General features: G+C 37.1%; 1 protein-coding gene across 4 annotated transcripts in view; it reads right to left on the bottom strand.

Annotated features, from left to right (window-relative positions):
• Window positions 1–23060, bottom strand: part of MYPN (myopalladin) — a 79075-nt gene that overhangs the window by 32769 nt on the left and 23246 nt on the right. For 3 of the 4 annotated variants that reach the window (XM_069795740.1, XM_069795741.1, XM_069795742.1), the window contains exons 2-8: window positions 18134–19072; window positions 7718–7893; window positions 6091–6142; window positions 3802–3949; window positions 2350–2421; window positions 1995–2136; window positions 1022–1045 (exon numbers count right to left, since the gene is read on the bottom strand). In XM_069795740.1, the coding sequence (XP_069651841.1) occupies window positions 1022–1045; window positions 1995–2136; window positions 2350–2421; window positions 3802–3949; window positions 6091–6142; window positions 7718–7893; window positions 18134–19071 (1552 nt within the window). In that variant the 5' untranslated portion in view covers window position 19072. The remainder of the gene's footprint in view (window positions 1–1021; window positions 1046–1994; window positions 2137–2349; window positions 2422–3801; window positions 3950–6090; window positions 6143–7717; window positions 7894–18133; window positions 19073–23060) is intronic. The other variant, XM_069795743.1, reaches the window with a different exon arrangement.

Here is a 23060-nt window from a genome sequence, read left to right as displayed (position 1 = left end):
CATAGAACTAGTTTAAGGCATTATAATATCTAGTTTATAGTACTTGGATTTGCCAACCACTGCATGCATGGAAATCCAGATTCCTTCTGAACAAGCAGCAGATGATGAGGCAGTGACAACTGCACCCAACTGATTACCCTCTGAAAACTGCTTCACATTACTCAGCAGTGATGCCACTGGACAGTAAAGGAACAGCATCGGTGGGTTCTGGTAGAAGCTCCATTTATTCATTCCTAAGTCTCAGTGAGAGACATTGCAGAGAGAGGGAGTCTCTTTCAAGATACTTTTTTGGGTAAAAAACTTTTAATAGGGCAAGGAGAAGTGTTACAGAAGTTTATATACTGTAAGAATTAATACTCCTTTGGTAATTTTCTATCTTAAGAGGGACAGCTTTATATTTTTAATAGTGAAAAGCAAAACCAAGAGAGTGATTGTCTCATGGAGGAGAAATCAAGATCTATAAGGCTCCTTTGCTCAAATCATGCAGAGTAGCCTACATTCTGCTCGGACCCTTGAAATTAGCAAATCCAGACACTTTTATAGGATTTGCTGATATCAGGGGTGGAACACCTGATGTGATACTCTCATATTACGCTGGTAAGGAGCAAAGGGAATGGCTGACATGGCTAAACATCTGATGCAATGTTCCCTAACTGGTAAACTAGATAAAAATAGCTCAGTCCTACATCATCTGGTGTACTTCTGAACCTCAGATATATAGGGGACCCTCATACATTAATTTTGTTAATCTTTAGCTCATAAGGTGGTAACATTTAGGTCCTAATTTAGAACTGGGTCAAAGCAGAATGGAAACATTTTTTTCTTCAAAAGTGATAGAATTAATTCAAATTATATGTTTATGGAACAGTCTACAGTGAAATGCATCTCACTAGTAGTTACAGCACATGGTGAAAAGAAGAAATGTTAATTAAATTATGGAGTTTAAATAATTAATATTTTGTGAAGTTAAATCACCATATTTGTATAATCAAAAAAGTATGAGCCTTTTGATGATCCTTACCGGGTTCAGCCATAGATCGTGGTTCTAAAGGGAAGAAGAGCAGAATTAGTAGATTGAATATATGTACTTTTGCCAATATTTTTTTTTTCTTAAGCACTAAATATGAAGCTTGATCTTCTCAATATGATGCAATATTCCTTTTGATCCAATTTTCTGTTTAAGAGGTGCTGGAGACAGCCAGGCCTTGTACTCAGTGGTATGTCAAATCCACTGACAATATGAACACTTATGAAAACTTTTGAGAACTTATGAATAGGAAATAAATTCTGCAAAAAGTATTTTTTTGCAATCTTAGTACTATTTTATTGTGTCTCGAAGACAATTTCTGAAACTATTACAGACATGAAATCAAGTTATGATAAAACATTGTTTAATTTAGGTTTGATTTAGTGTGGTATTTAAGGAATTTCTATTGAGTTTTAGCAATTTTAGCATTCCAGTGACTTATGAGAAAACTGCAGATGTTTTGACCGCATTTGAAAATTAAAGTAGAAGTATATGTTTACAACCTATCATGTATTATGTGCACACACATGTATCTGTAGGCATGCTAACGTGTACATCAGGTTACTTTTGTGGATAAAAAAGCAATCCGCTGCCCATAAGCACTATTACAATAGCACTTAACTAAAACATGAGGGATATACAGGCAACAGAACTCTACATAAATGGTGCAAAACCAAAAACAAACAGCAGAAGTAAGGCTGAATTAGAAAAGGACATTGAAGTGGCAGAGGGATCAAACAGAAGGCAAAACAGTTCAATAGTTTGGGGAATCTCAGACGAATACTACCTGTGAGTATGCTGTTCAATTCATCCACAGTTTTGCCTTCTGGAACCCATATTTATTGCCATAAATATGGCTTTTATAGTTCTTACCATTGTAAGAAGAAATTCAAAGTGTTGCTATGTTAGCAATTTTGGTGCTTGCCTCTATTTTATTAGACACAATATTTCCACGCAAGAAACATACTTTTCTGTAATATCCTAAAATCTGGAGAATCTTCTATCAGTGTTCCTTCTCTATACCATTCAACCCTTGGGGAAGGAGCTCCTTTCACCCGACATTCAAAGACAACAAGCTGCCCCTCAGAAGCTGAAATATCCTGTAACATCTAATAGAGAAAATGAATAGACAGTCAGTAAATGTCTTATGGTCTGGAAGTAATACTGGTTTCAGTAAGATTTCGTAAAGGCACTTAAATCCTTGGATGGCTTAAGAAATGCAGAATTCCTTTTTTTATCTTTGATGGCTAGAAAATTTTAATTATCTCTCCATACAATTAATTGACCTCTTTAGTTTTCAAATATGTCATAGAACAAATTACCTTTGTAAATACAGGAGCAGCAATTATAGGTCTTCCATCCAGTCCTTGCAAATAGTTAGTGGGGCTTTGAGCCTGTAGATTGCAAAACATCACATGAATGAACAAATGAATAAAAGTTGCTCTATTGTAGACAACTGCTAGTGATCTTCCTGGATGGGTTGCTGCCTGAGTAACAAAAATGCTGTTATTGCCTTTTTGAGTTAATTGTGGCAGGGAAAACTTCACTGCAGTGTATTATAACATCTTTCATTGATACTTCACTAAGGCAAATCTGCGTAGGCTGCTTGGTAGTAGTCCTCTTTTAAGAATTCTTACTTACAAAATTTATGGATGTTCATAGGGAAAAGTTAAGTCAAGTCTTAATCTTGTAATTCTTCTCCTTTGCCAAAACCAAACAATTTACAGAGGTGGTATATCACCCTATTGATCCTACTCAGTGAAATCAGAATGAAGTTATTCTCCTGGAAAACTTCCTTATATAACTTGATAAATAGAGTTTTTCATTTTAGTGAAATAGAAGCTGCCCAGAAGAGCAGAATTAGTGATTCAGTATCTCAGGAAACATAACCAAATTTCATAGATGGTGTCTTACAAGTCATCAAGATTAAAAGTGGTAATTTTTGAGATACCTATCATTTTTGACTCAGGCAACCTCTGTCAAAATGGCAAAATGTCGCGAAGGCTTACTTCTGTTCTCTTTGTAGTCAAAAGTAAACATGCATTACTTCACCTATTCAGTATCTGTTTCTTGGTTACCACCTAATTCTAGGCTGTAAACATTGAAAAGGCAGTGTAAAGTGAGTTTCTCATTAACTTTTCAGTTTTAAGTAAATATGGCTCTTCTTTCCTATTGGGAAATAAATGCCTGCTAACATTAGTTAGAAACTCTTTGATAGGGATATTAAAATGTTATGTAGTACATAAGCATATCTACATATAAAAGTAAACATAGTAGTGAAATTATTTAGCTTAGAATAAGTTTCATTGAAAGAAAATTATTTCAAGTGAGTTCTGTAGAGAGGGAGAGGAAAAAGTTACCGGCTGCTGCTATTGAAAGTGAATGAGTCAGTCTGCAATGTGAAGAGGCCGGCGAGCTGACTTACGCATCCAAATGCCCTTCGCGGCATGCAGTCTCTGACCTGCTGGAGCGCACACAGATGCCCGCCGCTGGCTGAGCTAGCGGCAGCTGCTCCTTCTGCTCACTGCCGCGGAGATGCCTGTAACCTGGGGATGAAAGGTTCCCTTCCCTTTGCCAGGTGCTAAAGGTTAGCAAGTAGGCAGGACATCTCTTCTGTGTATGCGACTACTGTGTGGCTGTAAGGTTCAAAGCTGAAGTTCAACAGCAGAGCAAAAACTAGGAAATTTGGGGGTCCTGAGTCACAAACTGCAGAAGAAACACCTTCTTAAGACCTTGCTTTTGGTCCCTGAAATTCAGCGTATTGTCTCCCCTACCTGATTAACTGGTGTTGACACAGGCTGGACAGGTACAGACACAGGCTGTACCGTGGCAGATGGTGCCTTGGAGGTTTCTTGATGCTTGGTTGCAGTTCTAACAGCAGGAGATGCTGCATTCAAGGAGGTGTCAGCTGGCTTTGGTTTGCTGTGAAATGTTAACAAAAACAAGTTCTCTAATTGGAAGCCAGAGCTACATGTATGTCCTTTAGTTATGTCTGTCCCAGTTACATGTCAGCCCCAGCCTCACTTCTGGGATTGAATTCCAATTGATCTAAACGGATACGTACTCCTAGGTAAACTGCATTTTATAAGAATCAGGCTGCGTATCTTGCCACTCTAATCTCTCAGACGTAGTTCAGTTACACCAAATGTAATAAATGACCTGGATTAGCCTAATTGTGACTTGCAGCATGAGAGCGCAATGCTAGTTGCTCAGAGGACAGTGCTAGTTTCTCCTGCACTGCTCCCTGAGCTTGTATAAAGATTTGGGCCCATAAGGTAATGAAAGTACCATGGTCTGCTTGGATACAGATTCAATAATTTACTGCTGAAAAATAAAAAAAGAGAGTTATGCTTTCTGAATATCATGCAGTTTTGGTAGAGTACAGGTTCAGTACTCTTCACTTCTTCTAGGTTGTTTTTATATTGAAGTAAAAGAGTTGACCCTATTTATTTTTGTTGCTAAGTAAAATAATGTAGATGATGAAGAGATGGTCTTTTTATTCAGTTTGAGGTATGCACTAGCGGCTCTGGAATGTACCACAGGTCCCCCCCAGGAAAGCCAGCCCTCAAACCAGAGGAAGCCTTACTCAGAGTGAACATACACTTCTTGTGATCACTGATTTCTCTTTTGAAATTGTGAAGGTTTTTTTGCACCTGTTCTCATACTAATTCCCTTTAATTACAGGTGTTCAGATTCGTGTGATGGCAGCTGGAAGCTAAGCAGAAGTAAAGACACTTTTATTATACCCAAACCTGTTTTTTCATAATTCTATCATTTGAGGACGTCCCACTACAATGTCAGAGCAGCATTCCTTTTTTTTTTTAAGAAATACAGAATGCAATACATTACTTCACAATTTAATGAGGTAAGCAACTTAGAGATGCCATCAAGTGATCAGGATCATGGTCAACACTACATTAACAACTAACGAGGTGAATAAGAAAAAAATTTATGCCTGAGACATCTGGAAAAGTCTGAGGTAGAACTATGAAAAACTTAGCAATTCGTCCCAAAATCTTTGAGATCTTCTTGACCTTAAATTTAATATAAACTTTTACATTTATCAAAGTCCATAAACCAATCCAATCTGGAGTATTTTAAGACTTTGAAGTAAAAACCACCTAAACCAGGATTTGCTGTCAGCCTGAGGTCTTCAGTCAAACACACTGCAGTCTTTTGTATTTGCATTTTAAAATAAAATGACATTTGTAATGAGTATAACCTTCCTTAATAAATAATGGAAAAAACCCAGGGTGCATAAGTCTATCTGATTAAAATTTCCTCTTTATAAACCACTGGTTGCTTTTGGGGTTGAATTAATGCATACAAAGGAGTTCAGAATAAAAGATTGATTATTTTAGTTTTCAACCAGTCTGACTCCCTTTCCAGTTAATAGAAAGACTTTGATTCTGAAAGATACAGATTTTAGCAGCATTGGATCAGGTTCTAAATGCACAAGGAATGGGTTTCATCTAGGAAAAATAAAATTATTTCCCAGGTTTTGGATTACATCTGACACCTTTTCTTTCTTTTTATAATTAAGTAGTCTTTTATACCCATCATTTCAGTTTACTCTAGTTTATATCTATTAATTTCCTTATATTAAATCTAAATAATCCATGTATAGCCATCTTCTGACAAAAACTTAATGACATACCATATTTTCATGTGAGAAATTTTGCTACACTGTTTTTCTAAGTCAGATGCTTAAATCAGCATTTAAGTTGGGTCTAGTCAAATGGCATCTGTTTTAGTAAATTAATTCTAGTAGTTTAATCTTTAAGGTAACATATTTCTTCTTATGTTTATATTTAGTATTAAAGTTTCAATTCTTAAGCTAAAGTTGAAGATACACAAGCAAATGTGTATTTGTTCCATAGTATTTTTAAAGCAAATAAACAAACACACAAACAAAACCCAACCCAAACAATCCAAACAAATCCCAAACAAAAGCCTAATGTGTTGGAAGTTGCAATATATTAATGGAAACTGAAATGTCTACACTTGTGGGGTTTTTTAACTGTAAGAAAAAATATGGAAGATGTAATTGATTTTAAACTTACTGATCCATTTCGTCTTTGATGATTTCACCTTCAGAGTCAGAAGAAGAGACTCCTATGAGAAAGCAAAAAAATCACTTATCAGAGGGGTTTTTGGAGAAGTTTATCTATGAATGATACAAGCCTTCAAATTTCTCTAGAGCATTCTAAGGATATATATTATAAAGTTATGCCAAAACAAAAGATCACATTGCAGTGGAAATGAACCAACAATGTACACTGTGTAAGATGCAGAACTGCTATTGACATAAGGCAGATTTGGGATGAGGTGTGACTGAAATGAGGAAAACAGCATCCAAGAGTGAATGTATACCTGGGTCTTCCTCACGTTCTCTTTAAAATGCCACTAGTATGATTTAGTCTGTAATTGCTGTTGTGAATCAAGTAAGAGCTTTTTTTTTTTTCACAGGCACATGATACTACCAGTTTAAAAAAAAACAGGAAAAAAAAACAGGGGGGGAAAAAAAAAAGAGAGACACCTGGAATCGTAGCTATTATTCTTAAACTAGTGCCTTATAGCACAGCTTGGAGAAGATACTAGCTCCGTTTACTAACAGCTGTCTTACTGAGACATTTTACACTTCTGATTCAGCCTTCACTGCCTTTGGAAATTTCATTTTCTCTGCAGTTCCTGCCAGTGAGCATCTCCATCAGCCATGGCTTCCATCCAACATCCACGAGTTAGGTAAAAGCAGGCCTTGGCCCCAGTCTCGAGAACTAGTAAATCCCTGCCAAGCACAGACATCTCCCATTAATGTCAGGGGCAGTGCAGGTACTAAAAAAGGATTCGTCCTTTCACTGTCAGATTAGAGACGTGAAAGAAGAATAACAGTAGAGCAAAATTAACCTTGTATTAAGTAGGGTAGGTGCTTTAATTTATGAATGGTCCCACTGTGGTCAGTGATGTTACTCACAGTATATTTCTCTGCCTGAGAAATGGAAAAAAGACAAAAGGAAAAAAAAAGATTCTGTGTGTTTATTTTAAATTTGTAATCCTGCTAGCACAATGATGGATGCAACCTGAAACCTTACCCAAAAAAGTGTTAAAAAGAAATACAATAAATAGACCTCTCTTAAGCCAAGTAGGATATATTAAAAAGCATAAGGAGAAAGAAGAGAGACCTAAATCTGCAGAAATATATTCTATTTACAGCATCTATTGTGCGAGTAAAATATCAAATTGCTGGCATACTCATTTTGGTTACAAGGTCCCAGTAATGGTTTAGGATGAAGCTATCCTATATTCAATTTGTAATAATGGCAGTAGGAAAAAGGGGTTAATAAGAATTAGACACAAAATTTAGGTTCTTATATTTCTGTAGAGTACCACAGACAAAAAATACAAGGTGGCATCAGAATCTGAATATTTCTAGACTTTGATCTTTCTATGAGAGACATAAAATCTCTGGGAAGCAACACAATAAAATTATATGTAAAGGGCAGTCACTTGTCTGAAGCCTATTTTACAGAGAAGTAATAAATACGTTAGTAATGATGAAAAGTGTTGACTTCCTGCTGTGTATTTTTTGTGACAAATCTATTACACGGTTAACATACAAAATACATAATTGTATCTTAATCCTGTATGACCAATTTCAACAACCGATTTCTGCAAGAATTCTAACATTACCTTCTATGTAAATCTCTGCAGAAGTGGAATCTGTTCCATAGATGTTTGAAGCAAAGCACGAGTAACGTCCTGTATCCTCCTCAAAAGCTTCAACAATAACCAATGAGTGTTGATCACCTGTCTGGGTAATTTGAATGTCTGGTGAGTTCTCAAGCTCCTTCCCTTCACAGTACCACCTGCAAGGCAAAAAATATTATCAATGCAAACAACTTGAAACTAGAATGACAATGTTCGAAGTCTTTCTGATGATAAATGGGTGGGTTTTAGCCTGAAGATTCTGACAGAGTACTGCAGGCAAGTGTTGAATGAACAGTCATAGGAATAAAATATTTATGATTTTCATAATATTCAATTACAGCAAATAATAGAGCTCCTTTCTTTGCAGTATTTAAACATACTAACAAACTAGTTCATGTAAGTGACTCTAGCACATATTTTTCTTGATGTACAGATTTCAGTAGCAGAGTAGAAGAGCTCTGAATTTGGAACGCTATCAGTCCAGCTCTGAATTTCTCTTGAGGTACATTCAGATCTGTGTTGTGGCTTAAAATGTAGCAAAAAAAACAACCAAAAAAACCCTAAGTGAACAAATTTCCCTCAAAGTTGTGATTCCAAAGTTCATGTTGGTTCAGAATGTGACTGAAATTTATTATAATGTTACTCTTTGTTTTGTCATGTATTTAAGACACTCTGATTTTTATAAAAGATGGCATAAGTGTACCACAAGGAAAGAGAATTGATCTGTTACAATATAGAGGTACTTCCTTACAGGGACATAGCCAGTGGGACAGCTGGACCTTGAATTCTTTTCTGCATCATATTTCTGTGTTTCTCTTTTAAATCCAGCTACACATCCAAAAATATATTGGGCCTTTTAGAGACTTCATGCTCTCATCTAAGGCATTCCTAAGTCTCTCAGTGTTCAGAAGGGTTGTTTCAGTGGAAAATGCAGGAATCCAAGCAAAATTAAAAGCAGCACGTGAAGACACAGCTCCTTAGAATGTGTTAATGACAGGAACAGTCAGCTCAACCTGAGAGCTAGTAGGAGGGGAGAGCAGGCCTGATTGCTATTGCTTGTTAATATGGAAAAGACAGAACAGAAAGAGAAAAAGCAGGTGGGTTTGCAGAACCAGGTTCAAATTTAATAAGACATTCTAGGTTTTATAGAGAAGTTGTAGTACTATGTATAGGGATCCAGAGTTAAACGTTTGCGATAATACGCAGAAATACCTGTATTTTCAGATAACTACCTGAATTTGAAAAGCCAAACTAAGGTGCCTTCATCTTCAGCATAACTTTTCTCATAAATACAGAGATGTGAAACTCCACAAAAATATTTGTATTTTCTGTTTTCTGCTGCTTTCTTAACTGTGTATGATTGATTAATGTGTCTTGTGCATGTGTGGGTGGAGGCTGTCATACTGATAACATTTTTGATTCAACTGATTTTTTAAAATGAGTAATTGTTTCATCAATCTTTATATGCTAACTTGGTAACAGTACCCGTTAGCTTTTAAGTGCATGCAAATGCTATCAAAGCAATGGCAAATGTATTTACTGTTATATATTACAGCAAATAACATTAGTTGTGGTAAGGATAGGGATAGGGTTTTGTGTAGTAAATTGTAATAATTCATGTTTCCTGGCTCATACTATAAGGTACTTTGATACATTTCCATCTCAGATAATTTAGAAAAACGTTAATAAATAAATTTGTTTAACCATTCAATTGTATGCAACTCTTGGAAGCACAACTTTTTACAACAGTTTGTGCTACAAATTGAGCATAAAGAAAACCCCAAATTAATATCTTGGAAAAAAAACCCCTGTAAGACAGTCCATAGCAATGGAAAACTAGAATTTAGTAGAAGTATAAAGTAGAATTGAAAAAGGAGCCTCAAAGGGACTATGGGGTGTGAAGGAGTACAGATCTGGAACTTAAATGCTGATTACATAGCTAAGAAGTAAACCATGCACTATTTGTGCACCATCAGTCCTAGCTGTCCAAGATGGCTTTCTTAAAGTAGTCAGGGTATTCCCCAGTCCACTTCGAGTTGCACATTAGTGTAATCTGTAGCTGTACAGTCAACTGACTTGAATGTACAGCTTGGAAAGCGTACAGGTCTGCCTGTTATGGAGGGAAGCTCCTGCACTGTAGAGTGAATCATACCACTTAACACAATTTCCCCTTTTAGAACGGCAAACCTTTGCAGCTAGAGAGCTAGAACTTAAAAGTCTTGTTCATGTCTCTGTCTGCTTGCTTATCCTCTTTTACAAGCCTCCGTTGTAACAAGAATTGAAAAAGGGTCTAAGAAAATTACTTTTATGAATTTAACATTTCCAATTGCAACAGACAGTCATGTCATAAATATCATCATGTTAAAAGAGGATGCCAGCAGGGTGTAAAATGTCCCAGCTCTCTTCCCTGACATTTCACAGCTGAAGGACAGCTTCACTTCCCTAAAATACATCCATATCCTTCTTGCAGGGTTTTACCAATGAGAAACTGGCACTACTTTATGCGGAGCATTTCAGACAAAGTTACTCATTTCTCTTCCATTTGAGCCTTAGGGCTCTGATAGACAAGCTCTTGCAGATCTGGCAGCAGTACTTTAAAATGTTAAAATCCTGATGCTAACTTCTTTGCTCGAGGTTTCTCGCCCTGAAGCAAGGATGGCAGGTTCAAATGTGTTCCCAGGCCCAGCTGCCCTAGTTCTGGTCTAATGAAAATGGGTTTGCACCAGGACATTAGGCATGTGGATCTAGGATAACTGAACCATAGAAATTCTTCTATATATCACTTTTGGTAAATGTTAATAGCCATAAAAGAAGGGACTGGGCAGTCAGGAGGCTACAGCTGTGTCTTAAATTGCCACAGATGTTTGTTTGAACTCAGTGTGAGCCACAACATTAGGGGAATATTCCTGTGTCCCTCTGAAGTTTGACATAGCTCATTTGCTAGGTTTTCTACCACTCTGGTGGGCACTCCGAGGTACTTGCTGTCAGTGGACAGTCTGTCTAGGACAACACTTTACCCCAGGATAGCTTTCAGCAGCCATTCCTGCTACTTCTCAAACCTTAATGGAACTTGTTTCAGGTGCTTCACAATACAGTTGTAAACAGCATTCTGGATATTAACCAAACCCATACAACACCTTTGGAAATTTAAGAGACAGCTGTCATCATACAAAGGGGAGTAATAACATTGGCACATATCCTAGGATGCCAGGTGAGCTAGCACATGTAAAAAGGTAAATAAGAAATTACTGCATGTTCTGGCTGAGACTACAAGTCCACCTAACCCAGCATGCTGTCTTGACAGTGGCCAAAAGCAGACACTTACAGAAGACTGTAAGAACAGAGCTAATATATACATGTATGTATATTCATATATTTCTCTGGAGTATCTAACCATTCTCTTTTATCTTTTTTAGAAGGTGTGAAGCAGCACTTAAGAACAATTTTAAAACGGTGAAATCACTGGTCTTAAAATGATTGTTTACAAACTACCTCTGTTTTAAAGGATTTCACCATCACAGTGCCATTACCATTATTTTTTAGTAGATTAGATTGTATGGTTCTTCACTAACATTTAGTTTGCAAATCCTGCTTTTTATTTGTATCATCTTTATTTTGAAAGAATTGGTTTACACTTCCATTCAAAATACATTTCCTTTAAAAATAATGATCTTTCTAGCTTCTTCTGATTGAGCTATAGTGTTTGTATTGCATCATAGTCCAGTCAGGAGCCTTCAGATCCTCTAATACAAACCTCTTCAAACAGAAGGAACAGCTACATCTATTTTACACTTTGCCCATAATGACTTGCCCAAATCTGGTATTTTCCCCACTAATAGTTAGATACAGTGGGTTTTTTTAGACTGGCTCCCCAGAAGTGCATATCACATTTGCTTTTCTGTTCAGTGATGTCCTTATAAACATGTAGATACGGACACCATAGCTAGTTGTGGGGTCCTTAGTATCTAGAACACAATCATCTAGTGCGTGGGATAAAGGAACAACTCTACCACGAGTAAGTTGAGGAAATGTTTAGCAGTCCCAAGGGAGAAGTATGGTAATGTGCATTACAAGGTTGATTGAAAAGGTCCTTTGAAATTGATTAGTGCCATTTTAAAGTTCCAGGCCAGGAAATTATATAGGATTCCTGTGATCCCGAAGGGGGGATTTTTTAAATTCTATGTACAGTATGGGTTATTCTTCTGTTGTTTTCAAGATTTGCAATTGGTGGTAATTGACAATGGTCACATTTTCAGGAGAGAAGACCTAAGGTTCATTCACAGTTGTATGACTACAAGCACAAATTTGGTACATGAATGTACAAGTCGCCTGTTAGGTGTGTAATTCATGTAGGCAACTGTGTACTTTGGGAGGTGAGTCATGGCACTTACTCATGTCTTTTTATATACCTACCTCATGCCTCTTCCTTATAATGTAGCCTTGGTTTAGCATGTTAGCTTTAGCAGATATGAAAAGCTATTAAAGAGAACACCCATGTTCTAGAATTTGACCTCATTTTCAGCAGCATCTTTTCAGAACATTAAAATAACTTACATGGTACAGTGATATATTTTTGTGTCCACTGAAATGTGGCTCCTCACTCAAGTGACACATAAAGCAAAACACATTACACAAAATGCTGTGATATAATCACCAGTAAGATATAAGAAGTCTTTGTGTTACTAGTGATCAGCTATTCCAATTAACCTGTTGTGTTTGTGTAAAGTATGTATTGCATGCCTTTGTGAGGCACAAATCTAATTTCCTATAAGCAAATTTAAAAACACCATGTAAGCTATTTCTTCCAATTATTTTAGTAGTATGTGAGTAGTATATTCCTTTAATAGACTCAGACAGTGAAGCAGTATTGAGTTAATTCTTTTCTTTGCAGTTATTTTTTCCTTTGACTAGTCCAAAATTTGCAACACAAGTGATTTAAAACTTCAGGAATAAAATTCTGTTTCAAACCTGTGTTTAGTTCTCCTATGCAGAGTGTTCTTTAGTCGCTATTTTTGCCATAATGTTAAAGTATTTTGAGATAAAGCCGAGAAAAACAACGTGCTACATGTATGTTATCTCTTTGCAATGCTTATAAATGAAAAACAATTCTGTCTTGTGAAATTAAGCTTTATGTAAATCTTTGGTATGGCCATATCTACTCCTTGTTTATTAACATTTTATTTTATTCTTACCATCAAAACATTGTATGTGGTAGCAATGAAATGTCAGTTCCAAGGGAGTTCTGACATTGAGATACGTGGCATGACTGAAGTAGCAATACTCTCTCTCACTGACATTTCATTACTGCCATGAATTGTAATGATAGCTTCATCATAGAAGGCAGGTTCACGTTAAGCACAAGCAGTGTCATCTGTTGTGCCAAATTCATCCTAGGTCTTAATCCATTGACTTGACTGGAGTTGCATGTAAGAGAAGTTTGGCTTTCTAGACTTTGAGCACTGAAACAGATAAAGGTTTTCATTTGGCAGCCAGGAAAAGAAAATCTTAATCAATCTTATTTGGCTTCATAGTCTCTAAAAATCTGTGATTAGTTGCAAACCTAGTCTCCTTAAACAAAGCAGCACTAAAATGCACTTTTTAAGCTTTGTATGCCTATGTTAAAGAATGTTTTCATGGAAACCTTATGACATACAGCCTGTTTTTAGATCATCAAATCCTCATGACACTTCCAGGATAGCTGTGTATGCCAAACCATGCAATGTGATTCATAAGTAAAATTAACCTAGGAGTGATGTGCCAAACAGTTTGGAAGAATGTAGGCACCTCTGAACCTGGGGGAATAAGGAGTGCTCTTCTCGCAGAGAGGAGTGAATGTTACACCTATCGTTACTCATACAGAAACAGAGCTGTAGAAAGAAACATGAGAAGGAGGTCAGCAAAACCTTTAACACTTTGGAAATATACTACACATTTCTCTTAAATGCTTATTTCTAACCTGCAGTATAGTCAGAGTAAAATAACCAATCAATAATTGTAGTAGTGTTCTTTAATTGTGAGCTAATGTTTGAGCTAGCGAGAGGCCCATATACTATAGTATCCATCTTTGTTCATCTCTTCTATGACACTGCATTCAGTGATGATACTGACATATGGGTAATGTTTCATTGAAACATCTTTCTAGATAGGTAGGCTTAATAAGGTTCCTCTAACATGTGGGTTTACTACATTAAGACTGAGTTATCTTAAAAAGCAGTTGGACAGATCTATCTGTATTCAGCCAAGCAGGATCTAGCCTTCCATATACTGCTATTTCAAATCAGTTCCCAGTTTCTTGTCTTGCTCCACCATCCGATTTTCTGTCCCTCAGTGAGCCCTTGTATACGCCAGATAATTACCTACCAGTAACCTACCTACCAATAGTTAGCCTGTAAATTATACTGCTTTATCATTGCCAATGATATTTTGTCCCTGATCCATCATGAATGTCATTTACACCATTTTTTTACATCAATTCTGTTTTTTACTATCTTGCTTTCAAACGTGGTATCTGTCCACCATATTTTCCCGTCCTTTCCATTTGTGTGATCAGCTTCTTTCTAAATCTCCTGTCTCTAATTTCTCTCTTATAATCCCCATTACATCAGTTTAACCATCTGATTCCTCCTAGTGTTGACTGAGAAACTACATTAAGAGCTTGTTGAATCTTGTTCTTGTTTCACAATGCTCTCGGTTCCCACAGTACCACCTGTACGTTGTAAGTGTATATATTATAAGCATTGTAAGTAACTTGGGATTCCTTTCTGTGGTTAGGAGGTCCATTTTAAGTCAAAGGACACAGATAAGCATGCATTAGCACACGTTTGTCCAAAGGATGCTTGTTTACTGACATTCAGCTAAGTTGAAGGAGGAAGAAATCATGCCTTAAAGCCAGTCAGCATTAAGCTTTCTTTCATCAGTTGCCACCTTGCCAGTTAGTCCTTTCCCGGGACTACTGATTTTTGTATCTCTCTTGCTTATCTATTAGAATTCTTCTATACTTGCCCAGCTCCACAGATACTGAACTAACTCACCACAAACCTTGGAAAACTGTTATCCTCAAAGCAAGACAGTTGCCAGTTCTGAGCCCAGTTCCACAACTGTGGCCAACAAGATGCTTCCTTCACTATTTTGGAAACTTTGCACAGCAGATCAAAGACAAGCACTATTTTTAGTGAAAAAAAACTGCATTCTCATGGTCCCCATACCCCAAAGTACATTATATTCTCTCGTTTCTTGGTGCTGTAGCAATGACTAAAAAGGCCATGATCACTGGAAGCACGTGTATATTTATCACTCAGGCAAGATAATTTTTTTACACCCTTTCTTAGTGTTACTCCTGCATATCAGTGGAGTTGAAAGAATCTTGGATGAACAGGACAAAAGTTTTGTTAACAAACAACTGTGATCAGGAAACTGTTCAAGCAGCTAACATTCCCAGTTTTCTCCTTAATACAGCACATACGTGCACACACACACGCACACACACAAACACAAGGGGAAAGAAACTTCAAACTTACCCCCTTGTGATTTATCTTTTATTTGTTAGTTTAAATTGTGAAACTGAAAGCTGATCCTGATCTTTTTCTTGAGTTTTACTCCTTGGGACTGATTTTCTCTATGGGACTTCTTTCTCCCTGTCCCTGCTTCCCTTGGCCTTGGGGCATCAGCGTGTGAGTTCTGGACTTCTGTCTTAGCTCCTTTAAGACCCTGATCTGGCTACAAGCATGAGTCAGTAAACCAAGTGTGCATTTCTGTTTGGAGCAGTACAGTGCATGACAGCAGTGTATTATCATTGGAAAAATCTGATGGATGTTTATTCTATAAAAGTGTAACAGCTCCTGTATTGACTGTCATTCACATAAGTAGCTTACTTTATTATTTAAAGTAAACAAAATCAAATGTTGAAATAGAAATTTCAATGGAAAAGCTTCAGTTTTGTTGGGACAAAAATAGACCCGAGTTACAAAGATACCTGTCATCCAATTCTGTGAAATCAAGCGGTCCCTGAATTGGGTGCATAGGCATCCTGGCCATCCCTGGATACTCGGTGGGATGAGTCATTGTTCCTGGGTTCTCTGATCTGCCCTTGTGAGGCTTCAGTGACTTTATAGTGTCAGCTTCTAATTCAGATAGTTGTTGAATACCTAAACTTAGATGGCATGAACACCTTGTCCGTTTTACGTATGTGTCAACAGCATAGGCATGATGTGCTGTTATAAGGATGGCATTGTGGCCTTCTGGAGAAATAGATAAAATTAACATTCTGCGCTGGAGTATAGGTCTAGAAACAAACAATTCAGTGTTCACCTTTTCTGAATACAAAGAAAGCCAGATTGAGTTTGTGTACAGGTCTATATACATAAGAGAAGATTATTTCAGTTGTTTTCTTTGTATTATAAACTATGAATGATGAGAGGAAAAAAATATATTTTTCATGTCCAGGGATCCTACTGACATTTTTAATATCAAAAAGATTTATCAAGGCAAGTGCTTGGAGAAATAAGTCTCAAAGTCTTGATAAGCAAGAGAAGTCTTCAGAGAGTATTGCTACTGTCTAGGGGATGATGATATTTCCTGTCTGTTTTCTGACAAAACCTGCAAATTTCTGGCACTGTTTTCTCTTTTAATCAGATTCCTCTATGAATTGAAGGGCTGAACACAATACAAAATTTATAATGGCATAACTTCCACCAAGGAAATGCCTCAAAATTGTTAATGAAAGCAGTGAGTTTAGATATGAAGCGTAGTAGAAAGCATATTCTTCCCAAACAAGGCATTTCCCCCAGCTTTAGAACAGATTTAGTCCTTTGGAAGTTCACATTCCTGTCACGGACAAGAGACCCTGCGTGGCACCAGGGGTCAAGGTCTTGTTAGGGACTGAGAACCTACATGTTACTATGGAAGGCGCTAGTGGGGCAAAATGGTCTGGCAGTTACAGTTCTGGGATCCTATGAGCTGGGCAACTTCTTGTCTTCATGACAAGGCTGTCCACAACAAGAGGATTCATTTGTAGATCCTTGTTCCTATGTACTTAATAGTGTGTTGTAAAAGCTTCTTCCTTCTGAAAAATTAGCAGCTGGTGTGCCAGAAATCCAAGGGAGTGGAAGGGAAAGATTCTTTACCACAAAAATCTTTGGAGCTTCTGTCTTGGGACGTTGAGATAGTTTTCATTTGATGATTGTGCCTATTAGTTCAGTGAGAAAGATGATAAAAGATGTCGACTGTAGCAGAAGTGGTAGTAGTGCTGTACTCAGCATGTAAGTATATAAGGAAGACAATGAGCTGACAATTGGAAAAAGTGGACCATCTGTGAAGCTCAGAGTCCTTTAATAGGATGCTGAAGATGCAAATAGTTCTATTCAATATTTAGAAAAGCAACACAGATTTCTAAAATGCCTATAAAAGGATAGGCAACTGTCTAGACTAAGGGTATCTATTTATGATACCGCAGATATTAGGATTCAAGTATGTATAGTACATCTCAAAAAGATGGATACAGTTTTCCTTTCTATTGGATTGGTACAGTCCCAGCAAAGTAAATATAATTCCACCACTGTGAGAGAGAGGTAAATTTGACTAATGAGCTCTGTATGAACAAATTTGGATTTAGAAATGCTGATGAGATCTAAGAATTTTCAAGATAAATTTAAAAGTTACAATAATCTGTTTCTCATTCCACTGAGGTCATTGATGAATAAAGTGTAGCTTTCACATTTCCTTTCATCTCCAGTGATCTTTGCAAATGTTACAGATTTAACTTTCAAAATCCTCATAGATATAGGTGAGAACTGAAGCATCAGAATTAGCAGGCTAGTCACACAACATGAATAAGTATCTGTTATTAAGGGTGTCTTATACCTGATAAAACAGAAGTGTTTTTTCTAAGGTCATGGCAGAATCATTGTCAGAATCTGAATTAGAACTGAGCTGCTCCTGGTTATTTGTATAATAACTTAAATGAACTCCTTTCCTCTCTGTTCATGTATGGATGTTTTTTGTTTATAGGATCCTGTGTTCACTCATGTCAAATACCTTCAGACATCAGCATGAGGTATCAACAGCCATCAGTGTTTTTAGCTGGTTTACACAATCGTTCTTGACTTCCACAAAGATGACTAACATTTTTCACTTTCTTTTAATTATGAAAGTACAGTTTTTAAAAATAGTTCTCTAAAATTCAAAGAAAGTAATGTGTTCCAAAATATGTTGTCTTAAAATATAAGCAACCTTTTGTATGATTTAAAGAAAGAAATTTTTTTTCTTAATCGATTTTAATAACCAAGATCAAGAGACCTCTGCTACAGATTACTGAAACGTATGCATCAAAATATCTGGAAAGAGTAAGGCATATACCTACTGTTACAGAAATACAAAATGATAAGTGCAGAATATGTTTACCTGACTTCAGGTGTTGGGATTCCTACCACAATGCAGTCCAATTGCACTTTGGTTCCTTCCGGAACTTCCCTGCTCTTCAGTTTTTGAGTAAAGCATGGTGGTTGTCCAATAGGCTCATCAGAATATACAGATGCTGATTCTGACTCTGTTTTTAGCTCTGCACTTGCTAATTGATTGATAGATTCCAAGTTTGCCGCCTGTTGATGATCGGTTTGTTCAAATGTTTTCTCTGCTTTGTTTTCCAAGTTTTGAGATACTGGAATGGAAAGCCTTTCTCTGTTTTCTGATGTGCTAGATAGGCTAGAGCTACCTTTTTGAGCAGGCTTATTCTTAGAATCGATTTTGCTCCTGTAGTTTTTGCATGTTCGGGGTCTTATTCTTTCAGAGTTGTGAGCTTTGAAAAGTGACGAGAGCTCCTCAATAAAATCTGCTGCCTTGTTTAGGAATTCCTTTTTTGATTCCGATTCAGAAGGGGGGTGGTGTTTCTTTAGATCTTGAGAGCTCCCTTTGGAGCCCTTTGTATTTCTGACATGGTCCTGACAAAAGTTTGAGTGCAGCCCATTGTCTGATGTATTCAAAGCTGTAGACTGGGCCATTTGTTTGTGTTTTCCTGTGTTTTTCAGCTGATCTGGGAGATGCTGTGAATGTGCCTGAAGCTCATCCTGTTTAGTTTCCAATGGATTCTGATCAATAGCTTGTCTTGCCAGGTTTACACTTTCATCTAGCTCTTCTTGGCTCAAAAAGGCAGAGAGATCTGGAAGGTCATCTTGGGCAGCTACCTCATCTGAATCACCCGAAGCGTTGCCGTAATGGAAATTATGAGAAGCTGGTTCCGATCTGCTTCTTTCACTCTTCCCTTGATGTTTAGTTTCAGCTAAATAACTTTCTCTCAGAAGTTGAGATATTGAAGTTGAGGATTCTAAACTGTCGTCTTGCATGCTGCCAACAAAAAGGACAAATAGGACCACACCTTATCAATAGCAAATTTTTTGACTGCACACAATTACAGGCTTCTGAAAAGCAGAACACAACATTTTCAAAGTGCATCTCTGTGTTGAATATTAACTTGTAAGTATAGCCTTGTTTTAAAGGCCTGCTTCTGTACATACTGCCAGATACTATTGCCTTTACCCAGTAAAATTCATCTTCTATCACTTTCTACCATTGGTAGCCTTACATAGCTAAAGTGACTGCAAGTGTCGTCATTTATACTTTGTTCCAGGCATAACTTCAACTACAGAGCTATTAACTGAGTTTCAATTTCAAACCTTTATCATTGCTGATGTGTGTTTCTTAGCTAAGAAACAACCTCATCAGATAGATTAAATGCTGTGTATTTCAAGGACTGAAAGTTGTAAGACAATAACAGTACTTTTAAATTAAGTAAATTTAGCTTGAAAGACATTGAAGTAGTAAGTAAATGAACCCTCAAAAACATCTGAGGGATGAGAAGAGGAAGGAGAAGGGGAGAGAAGAACGAAAATATTCTATAATAACAGTTTTTCATTTAAAATTCTTAAAGATACTGCATTATAGGAAGCAATAATGGTGCTAAATGTTCTATACCTTCTTAAATTATTTCTAATAAGCTGTTTAAAGTAAGTAGAGGATTATGTCATTATTTGATATGAACGTCATTTGTTATACAGGCCTTTCAAAATCATTATCTTAGTTCATCCTGATTCTGAAAAAATGTAGCACAGATGAGAAGACAGTATCAGAAAGCCCATACTTAACCGGCATGCCTGATAAGCAAAGCTAAAGTATCCCTTTTGATACTTAAGTAAGTACCTCTGCATAACAGTCTCCCTTTTATTTACACAAAAGCCATTATGAATGTAGAGGGATTCAGGCATCCTATTAATGCACTCATCTTAAGGTGGCTTAAATTTGATGATAAATAAGACAAATACTCTTCACAACCTTTCAGACAGCTGATACCTCACAGGTATTGAATGAAACAAGTGCATGACTATTTACCAGATCTGTCTCTCAGAATATGCAGTGCACAGTACCTCTCTCCTACTTCATTTATGGCCTGGCAAGTCTTGCTGTGATGGTTTCAAATATTCCTACCCCAAGGTGTCTGATTTGTCGCAGTGCAGAAGTCTCTGTTCCTGTCGTGGCATCAAGAGAAGGGAATATGTATGCCCTTGCCTCAGCCATTTCCATTCACGGCCTTATGTCACAACTTAAGTTGCCAGAGAAAGAGAAGAAAAGTAAAAAAGGTATCTCTGCTGTGAAGGGCTTTCTGCTCTGCTAGTGGGACAGTTGTCCCTGAAAAGGGCTGGTAAAAAGCAAATGAGGCAGTAATATCTTGTACCACTGCAGTATTTCTTCCTGGAATGTGAGTGACAGCCGTTCTTCCTTATTTACAAAAGGAAAGCTTCAATTTATACTGTTTATATTCTTCTTCAGTGAATGAACATAAAGCTATCATATTCTGATGTGCATTTTGAGACCTCAATCCCTCTGCCTGAGGCACAATTTGTAATACTGAAATTCTTTTTCTTACCTAAATTTTTGGCAGTTTAGATTTATTTATTTTGTTTTATTTTGGTAGTATGAAGCAAGCAAAATCAGTAAGGCAACAAAGGCACCCAACCAAAATATTGATAAGTTTGTGCCTGTACAAAAAATGTGAAATAAAATACTGTATAAATTATATGCTTCTAAGCACCCTATCTAGTCCCTGCAACTGAGCCAGGGTCTGCACTACTAATTGAACACTTGGCATTAAATTATCTGGCACAGTGTTTCAGTGAAGCTGTGGCACATAAGAGAACATTGATTTGGGAAGCCCACATGAGATAATGTTGTAAGCTGTTTCATGACTGGACAGAGTATGTAATTTAACCTCTTAAGAGAACAAAGAGGTGTCCGTGAGGCTTAAAGTTCCTGCTCTATGGATACTACTTTTGCTTGCTCAGCTTTTACTTCTTAAACAGCTGTGCAACCTTACTGAAGCTGAACGTGTTTAAGGGGTTATATTATCTTGTTTATGTGTTGATAGCATACTGTGTGCTGTAAAGGTCACAGCTAAAGCTACAGTTTCAACTCTGAAGAGTTTAAATACATTCTAACATAAGGAGTTTACACCCTGGAAGACAAACCTCGCACATGAATGAACTGCAGACCTGGAGTATAGCTGTAACATAGGGCAAGTTTGCTTTAGACCTCCTCGCCATGTGCTGCCTTGTATCTACTTAAGAGCAGAAGGGAAGAAAGAGAGCCATAGCCAGCTCTTTCCCTGCACTGTGCAGCTGGCTTAGCCTGCGAAAAGGGAGCAGTGTGTGCTTTTAGTGGGATGTCATAGAACGTGCAGTCTCAGAATATCTCTGGAGGGATGCAGCTCCACACTAACCTCTCTACACATGACTATGGCTAAATTATAACATCCAGCTGTATCTATCTTTGTGTAGCTTTAGGTGATGCAGCGGAAGGCTGTATTTTATGTGGTTGGAGAAGTATGTATTTTACATGGTTGCAAAATTTAGCTTGCTACATTTCTTGGCCACTCTTTCTGAAACATTTCAGAATGGCACATCGTCATTTCATCTCAATGTCTGTAAAGGTCATCAGAGCTGAAGAAACACGATGCAGGTCTTTAGAGAACACTGGACTCTCTAAGGAGGAAATGCAAGTAGGGAAATAATACTGTGTGATCAAAACCTGCCAAAGTCAAATGAAGTTAAAGAACTGCTGCAATAATTTTCTTGAGAGGGTATGTGAAAATCATCTGACTGTGACTATGCAGGGTTTTATTTTCCACTGTTGTACAGATATTGCTTGATTTTCTCATTTAAATGCTGTGTCTATCTCAACAGAGGTTGTTAATCACAGTGCAGCTTTTCTGCAGATAACCATGGTAAAGCAACTGTTTGTTCAGTATGGTTATTTGAGACTTTGTTCTGGGTCTTACATATCTTCTATTCATCTTTTGAACAAAGCATTGAAACATGAAAGAAATATTTTCTGCTAATGTGAGAAATATTTGCTGCTAATTCCCTTAAGGACTGTTACTGCAATATGAGGAGATGTTCTCAGAAGATATGTTTAGATTGGCAAAATAGCTTTATAATTCTAGTTTTCAAAAAAGTATAGTGAAGAAGCCACTGTCTGATAGCAAAAGGAGGAAAATTAAATGCAAATTACTGCAACATAACAAAACCAGGGGTGCCTATACCTGGTGAAAGTATAAAATGACAGAGGAAATTAAAGTAGTCACATCAAAACATCCTTGTACTGATGGTTCATTTTGGCTAGCTGTAATGCAGTTGTATAAAGCATCTTAGATTCAGATGACCAAGCTAGACAGCACAGCCATACATGGAAGACCAAAACCCACTTGTCTGTCACAGTCCTGAGTGAAGATGTAGGAAGCAAATGAACAAATTGCTGGTTCAACCCTGTCTCTGCCCTTCTGAGAGCAGTTGAGCAGATGTGAATGGGAGAAAACAAACAGTTCCCCAGCAAAGGAGCTGGAACAACTTCCTTCCTTCTGGCCATCAGAGCAGAGTGCTCCTTCTGGTGTTGGGAAGCAAGATATTGATGAGAATTAATCTGATGCCCAATTCTTAATCCTTAGAGAGCTGTCACTTTTTTTTAGAGCTCATCCAGGTTTCACAATATTATGTCTAACTTTTTTCTATTTTCAACTTGTGTAGAAGATAACTTTTTATTCTATTTTTAGTAAGGAAGAAGTTGGGTACTAGTCAAATGTAGTGTTTTGAGGCAGTGCTTGGCTACTGAAGTTTTAAGACATTTTGAATTATGTGATATTTCTAATTAAATGGAAAATGTTGAGTTTCAAGAAATGTTGCTGTGAGGCTACCAGACAATCCAGCTACAATTATTAGTTATGCCTTGCTTATGCCTTGAGAGATGTCCAGTTTCTTTTTTTTTTTTTTACAAGGAATTGTAGTCT

The sequence above is a fragment of the Haliaeetus albicilla genome, chromosome 11 (assembly GCF_947461875.1).
Source record: "Haliaeetus albicilla chromosome 11, bHalAlb1.1, whole genome shotgun sequence".
NCBI classification, from domain to species: domain Eukaryota; kingdom Metazoa; phylum Chordata; class Aves; order Accipitriformes; family Accipitridae; genus Haliaeetus; species Haliaeetus albicilla.
This window is presented reverse-complemented; position numbering and strand designations above follow the sequence as displayed.